General features: G+C 39.7%; 1 protein-coding gene across 1 annotated transcript; it reads right to left on the reverse strand.

Annotated features, from left to right (window-relative positions):
- Positions 1-2533: 2533 nt before the first annotated feature.
- Positions 2534-4062, reverse strand: LOC135465935 (forkhead activin signal transducer 3-like). Its single transcript, XM_064743316.1, has 2 exons — positions 4050-4062; positions 2534-3642 (listed from the first exon to the last, which is right to left on the reverse strand). Exons 1-2 carry the CDS (start codon positions 4060-4062, stop codon positions 2534-2536), a joined length of 1122 nt encoding a protein of 373 aa, XP_064599386.1.
- Between the last annotated feature and the right edge of the window lie 3800 nt (positions 4063-7862).

A 7862-nucleotide genomic window follows, 5' to 3' on the forward strand; every position in this document is an offset into this window, starting at 1 on the left:
ATGTTCCCAAAAAAACTATAGGCCGCCAAGGGGTGCTATTCCAAGTTACCTATCTGGCGTGTTATCACAGACTGTCCCGATGGGGCTAATATCAAGGATCCTCTGACCTTTGTAACAACAAAAGGCGTATGTTTGAAACGACCTGAGAACTTGTTCACCTTGTTCTGCCTTACCAACACATGGTCCCCCACCTTAAATGCAAGATTGTCTGACTGAACGACGCTGACATATGCTATCATTCGGCATTTTGCGATCATTAATTCGAACGGCAGTATACGATGCAGGCTTCGGCAGGCCTGGTAGTTTGGTGTGGATTGATCGGCCGAACATAGTGAAGGAGACTGTCCGTTTGTGATCTGAGTTGTTGCTCATAATTCCGTAGGAATGAGAGCAGTTGGAGCTTACAATTTTTCCCTTCCATGACAGATGAGCAAATGGCCTTGACAAGAGAACTCAACAGTTTTTCCGCGGTTCCGTTTGCTTGAGGCCATACGAGAGTTTGCGGTGATGAAATCCTATTTTGGCTTGCAAAATCTGAGAACTCCATGCCTTGAAAGGGAGGTCAGTTGTCAGCTGTAACAATCTAGTTACCATCTGTGCCATCCGGGTCTCAGGGAAGTTATTTCAGTAACACTGGCGGTGTTGTTGTAACGTCACAAAGTTAGCTAGTGAGAACGGATGTTATCCACCAAAAATTTTTTGCAAAGTTAAGCCGCTCGGTCGTCACATCAAGATGATGTAAATACTTCACAAAAACAGACTGACTTCATATATACAAAAAATACTATACAAATACTGGTACCTTTTTACGGACTTGAATTTCTGGAATCGTGCACTTGTTTTAGCTGTATCTTTACACCATGTGTATTTGCACCTTTACAGCACCATGGCTACGTAATTAACTGGCTGGCAATTTACAGTCAGAAGAGAGCTGTTTATTTACAAACTGTCCGGACTGTCCATATGTATGTTGCCCAGCAGGAAAATTTCACAAACTGGAACCTTTTATTTACATCAGGAGTCCATTCTGGCGTTTGGTATTTTGAAGCGAGAAGTCAATCTAACGCTCTCCATGTTTCATGTTCGAGCATCAGCACATTGGAACATTTCTAAGACCAAAAAAAAAAAAAAAAAAAAAACAATAAAAAAAAAGAACAAATAAAATCTCAACGAAAAGTGGTAATAGAAGAACAGCCATCTTGTCGGATTTTATAGCTGAAGTTGGAATTCAAAACATGGCAGGACGTTGGTTCGACTTGTTCGGCTTTATACTGCTGGATTACCAGTAAAAACATTTAAGATTAAGGTATACCGATGCAGGCTTTGGTGAATGCATTTCGTAGGACTTGGAGTGTATCAAATATATAAGGACGGATTCGTGTTGTAAACGTCAATGAAAATGTTCTCATGGAATAGATAGGTCAGCCACCCAGGGCTCAACGTTCAAATAAGAGCCCTGTGAAATTTGGGCTAGGGAAGCTATTGATTCATAGATCTTTCACAGGCATTGTTGGGAATGATGCGTTAGAAATTTCATTACAAATGACTTAGACCTTTTTTATTTGTTATTTAATTGTTATTTGACCTGGAACTCATTCATGGACTACGAATTTGAACTTTGATATGGAATTCATGCCTGGAGTATCCACTGTCTGCCCGGCATCATTGAAAACTGATGACCGCTTCTCTCTTGGGTGTTACCGGCTTTATTTCCTATTTGTATAATTTCTTACATACCTTTGTCTTTGGGAGCTAGTGTTAAACGTTGTTTTGGAAATGGATCTTGAGATTATCGACTTGGATCGTACATTACGGACTACGAATGGTATACGAATGTCGGACATGACGGTTATATATATTACCAAGAACAAACCTATTCTTGTCTAAACATACACTTTATTTTACGTCATCTGCTTATCAGGAAGGTTAATTATTCATGAAATACGGCTCGTGCACATACAGGAGGTTGTGAATAGCATTGCGGTTAACAGCCCTGACGTATATGGGAACTGAGTTAGTCCAGCGCCTATTCAGTGATACCACCTCAAGCTTCGCTTAAACTTAAAAAATATTGAGAATATTTTATGGCGAAAGCGATACGTGGCAATGGTTTATTTTCACGCAAAGCATTTACCATTTAAAGGCCATTGCCCCCAACTTCCGATATATGAGCGAGCCTCACCACGTTTAACTGGCATACATTGGAGGACGCGTTTAAGTCATATACAAATAAGCCTCAAAAAAAACATTGTGCTTGTATTTCGCTTGAAAATAAAAACCGGGCATTGGAGTGTGTACAAGACAATTTTCGTTTTATTAGCAGATTACATGTCATGTTTTCAACACACGCAATAATTAAATGCAACTTGCTGGCTGATAATGTAAGTACGAATATATACAAACGTTAAATACATGTATATACAGTAGCACTGACGTGTCAACACCTTTCCACCTTTGGCCAAACGCACATATAACAGTCACATGAAATTGATCTTCTGATCTTCACTTTTCCTCAGGTTAACCATGAAAGACTTCAGATGTTCTCCGCCTTGACATTTACAGGTAGATACAATCCCATTACATCGTCATGTGAAGTGTAAGTGTCCTCTTCCTTCTTCACTTCTGTCGTGCAACCCTTAGAAGAAAGGTTAGGTGAGGTCGCCTCGAGTTCCGAGGGTATGGATGTTCCGATCTGTGAGGTGGCTGCAGGGTAGATGGCACTCTCCAGGGCGGAAAACGACGGCCAATAGTAGTAATTCCACAGTGATGTCTCAATAGCTAGGGCATAGTCTTCTGGTGGGAATCTGGGGACGGGTGGGATGTGACGAGAGCTGAACAGGTCAGCCTCAGGAGAGGCAGAAGAGCTGGACACGTAGCAACCAGAGTCGTCAGGGCAAGATGGCGGATTCCTCTTGTCTGCAGGTTCTGGAGTCATCAGCTGGGTCGTCGGGATGTACGTAGGATCGGCCGGGTAGAATCTGGGTGGTGCATTGGTAAAGGCGCATGATGAGAATCTGCCGATGTCATCCTGTGGCTGGGAAGGCGGTGACTGAAGGATGTTGGCGATGTGGAAGGATTGATGGCGCTTCTCTGCGGGCAAGACCAGTGGATTGGCCGTGACGTCATCCAGCTTCCGCTTCCTGCAGACGTTGACGTTGGTGTTTCTCTCTGACGGACGCAACGCTCCGATATTAGACTGCTGTCTTGACGGGATGAGGACGGGAGGACAACCCAGTTGGATATGTAAATCTGGCGCCCATCTCCCCTCTCTCGACACTGTCGTATCTTGCCTCTTGAATACATCGGGCTGCACTAGAGAAAGGTCCACTGTCCAGAAGTTTCCCTTGCCGTTCTTCCTGCTGGGGTCCTTAAGGATCATAGTAAAGCACTGGTTGTGTGAGAGGTTGTGGCGGACAGAGTCTTTCCAGCCCGTGTACGTGCTTTGTCGGAAGAACGGAAACATCTTGCCAAGAGCGTCGTGGATCTGGGACAAGAGCAGTCTTTTCTCAGGCGAGTTGTGGATGGCCATGACGATCATGCCAGTGTAGGTGTACGGTGGCTTCTTGTAGCGTTGGTACGAAGGCTTGCTCAGACGTTGTCGTTTGGGAACTGGTGGAAACACGGGCTGACGTTCGTATAAGCCTGAAAAAAAGAAAAACAGAGTTAAAATCTGGGAGATATGAATCGGAGTTGTAAACCTTACTCCCACATGTTTAAAGTTTACATCCTGATGATGTTTGTCTGCTATCTGATCTGAAAATTACCTGACCTGCGGATTGCTAAATCAGTATCCATTCTATAGCATATAGAACGCGATGCACTGACACCAAATAGTACTACATATTTGGTGGTTGTACTTTAGATGGCAAAGGCAAGACTTGTAAATACTTGGAAACAATCGCACCATGCTAGCTACAAACATAATGACGTGAAGATGTAGCCGAGCAAAATGGAGTTGGGTTTAAATTCTCATTAGATCACGATTGATGAGATCTGTATGCTGGAGCAGATCGGTAGTGTAAAGTGGTTCACCACGACGTTTTACTTACCGCTGGCGAGCATGTTTCCAGCAAAAGAGATGATTTTAAATTGATGGAAGGCTTGTGAGCTATGAAGTCAAGTGCGATATGGTTTGCTACAATGGTTAAGTCAATATTTATACTATCTTTTGGAACCCCAGGCATTCTCGCAAGACGTCAAGAGTGAACGTTTTGATTGGTTAGTACAAACCACCATCAACCAGTCCCCAGTCTCGAAAATCTGGCTAGCCAGCCACCGGAAATAAAATGACAATCCATATCGTTAGTTTTCTTAACAGTGTCCCGACTCCCCTTAACTTGGGGACGGATTAAGAGATTATCTCCCAATCCATATCTCAGTACAACAAAACTACGTGTATTACTTCCATTTTCAATGCTAACCTACTATTTCTGATTCTAAGACTAATTTGGAAGTATAAACTTTTGCTTAAATGTCTATACTTGCATTTACTGCAAAGGTCACTGATGAACTTGTCTTTCTCTAATGATAAGTGTTACTGTTAGGCACATTTACTTTTTTATTCCTGAGTCGAGCATTCATATATGTGCGGATCATTTCCTAATTCTCCTAAGAATTTGTCAAATGCTTTAATGTATATACTGCATGATAAACCCGGGTTAATTAGTTTGAAAAGTTATTAAATAGAAATGATCCACTGTACATTATTACTTTATATTTACTCATTGTTTTTTCGGCTTCTTTTTGGAGTGAATTTCATTGAAAATAAGACATTTGACTTAATCAGCTCCGAGCCCAAGGAGTAATTGCCTATAGTTGCATGCTGGTACCTCATTGCATTCACTAATTCAGTCGTTAACGGACGCCATCGTGTAAGTGAAATATTCTTGAGTACGGCGTTAAACACCTATCAAAAAAAAAATAAATAAAGAATGGACAAATATCCTGATATGGTATCCCGTTTATATACACTGACAAAAATGTGATTTTCAAGTCTTAAGTAGTTTCTTGCATTCTTCTGCCTGCATTTCCTGCGTTATTACATTGATGGTCGCGGTTTACTGTCATCATGATGTATTGCTATATTATATTATAATTCGGTGTTTAATTTGAACCAGACGAAACCTTATCATGTTGGATTCCTTCTTGGGTTCACTAAATGTACCCAGGCTTCTACACGAGCGGATTGTGGCGTGGAACAACGTTTATACAATCAGTACATCAATCAATCCACATCGAAGGCGGTGGATCTTAAGACAGTAAGACGTGACACCGTCACCGTCGCTGAGGCATTAGAATTGTATTCTTTTGACACATACACGAGACGATATTAAAAACGGACACGTTAACAATTAAAGCAGGCATTTTTAGGTAAAAGTCGATGCTAAGGAAACTAATCCAACTGTAGTCGTCATTATGATGTTGTCAATGAATGTACTCCATATACACAAGACGAGATGACACCACATAAGCGAGGAAAAGTTAAAATACTCAGTAGATTTATATGAATAGATACAATTACATATATATCTATAATTTTTGTTAAAGGATATTTACACCCACAGGTAAAGATCAGATCGTCTGCTTCAAAACTTTTGGGTTACAATCTAACAAGACATAAGAATAAACCGTGGAAATTATTTACTCTTAACAACTGTTGTCTACTTTACGTTGTTGAATTATTACTAAATAAAAGTTTATAATTGGAGATCTGCTAACATTTACTCCCCCACCCCCTCTCCTAATGAAATACTTCCCTCATATGGTGCTTTGTGCCCAGGGGGGGGGGGTAGAAGACAATACGAACGGTTAAAAAAGCGGACAATGGTCCTGATCAGAGAGTTTTATTAGCACCTTCTAAGTACCACTCTTCCCTTAATTCTAATACAAAATAGGAGGTTTGTGTACTGTGTCATGTGGGTTTTTCCGGTTTGAATTTAGCCAAAAATCTCTTTCATGTAAGAAAAATAATCGCGGTGACTCAAGGCGTGTTACTGCTCTTGTTGTACCAAAATGTAGAGCGGTATTTCCTTAGCCCAAATAAAATGCGGATTAGTATATCGTTAGATCATTTCCCATAGTCTCTCAAATATGCATTACCGTTGGGTTTTTTTTTTGTTTGTTTGTTTTTTTTTTTTCAAACAGCATGTGAGAAGAACACCTAATGTACAGATCCTGAGGAATCGCAAAATACTGAAATTTCTATACGGTGCTGACAAATATTACATTAGTTGTCCAGAGATCATCGCTTTCTTAGCCCAAATAAAATGCGGATTAGTACATTGTCAGATCATTTCGCATACACTCTAAAATATAGAGTACTGTTGATATTTTTTTTGTAAAAATGGTATTCTTCACTTATTTCATATCATTGGCATGTATATGGCGCATGTATATTGTGTTTAATATTTTTAAATAATAAACTCTACTTAGAAATGAATATACTACCTCTTCATTGCAATCTTGTGACTGACTAGCCACTCAAACACTGTGTATATAGAGTTTGTAAGGGAGAAGCTTTAATATGGGTAATGCCCGATTATGCCAATCCCAGTTTCTTTTGGAAATATATTTATCGTTCATATCAAGATGCATTAATTTTCATTTACTAGAAAATATTTATTGTATAAGACTTGAAGTCCACGGTTATTCGTCACTGCACAAATAAGTAAGCAATGTGCAAGTTATTGTAACTGAATATAAGGTAGAAAATGTAATGAAGTGAACACATGCAATGTGTACAATGTAGCTGAAAAATATGATGACGTTACGGATATCAAAGATAACATGCACATGCGCAGTCAATAGGGAAATTATAACAATATAAAACATTCAGATATAATTTGGGAAGATGTGATGTTAGACACGCGACAGTATCAAGGAGAAAATGTTGTAAATAAAGGTATAAATGTTATGAGGAAACAAGTAGGTATAGTATATATAACATATCTAGAGCTGTCGAAGTCTGGATTGCAGAGCAAGCCTAGCCTACTTACACCATACTTGCCCTTTGAAGGGTACACTATTTTACATGAGAATAAACACTGATGCAATTTTATTTTCGACACCAGGTCTATATATATATATATATATATATATATATATATATATATATATATATATATATATATATATATGTGTGTGTGTGTGTGTGTGTGTGTGTGTATGTGTGTGTGTATGTGTGTGTGTGTTTGTGTGTATAATATTGCATGTTCCGATGGAAAAATCTACATAGCAATGATAAAACATGATACCATACATCCGTGTACATTTACAATTGCTGGATAATTTACACACGAGCTTTCACATACCATATAATCTGAGGAATCACAAAATACAGAAATATCTATACGGTGCTGACAAATGTTACACTAGTCTAGATGAACAGACAGGTTTCTTATGGATAACAACTCCCGTGTTTATTAGCTTGGTTTGAAAGCGGTTTCAGAAGCTATACCGAAACGTTACCAGGTAATAAAACACGGGAGTTGTTATTCATAAGAAACCTGTCTGTTCACCTATACAACCCCAGCTCCTATATGTCTCTGAAAGAAGTTGCAACAGTCGTCAAGAGATTATCGCTTAATCCATCCCCACTCACAACTCTCCCCAGATGCAGTGATCTTTAGCCAGGCGTACTGAAGACAAAATAGAGCTTCGCGTAAAATGATCTCACAACAGTCTAGACCAGGGATTTTCATTCACACCTCCGGGACACCACGCTTCCTTGGAGGCATAACAGTCATGTGAATTGTCATTTCGTTTCCGACCAATGCTAAAGCTTAACAACACAGAGGAAATGGAAACTCAGATGTATACCTTTGCCTGTGTTCACCTCATATCCATGACATTTCTCAGACAGC

The sequence above is a fragment of the Liolophura sinensis genome, chromosome 5, assembly GCF_032854445.1.
Source record: "Liolophura sinensis isolate JHLJ2023 chromosome 5, CUHK_Ljap_v2, whole genome shotgun sequence".
Classification (NCBI taxonomy): domain Eukaryota; kingdom Metazoa; phylum Mollusca; class Polyplacophora; order Chitonida; family Chitonidae; genus Liolophura; species Liolophura sinensis.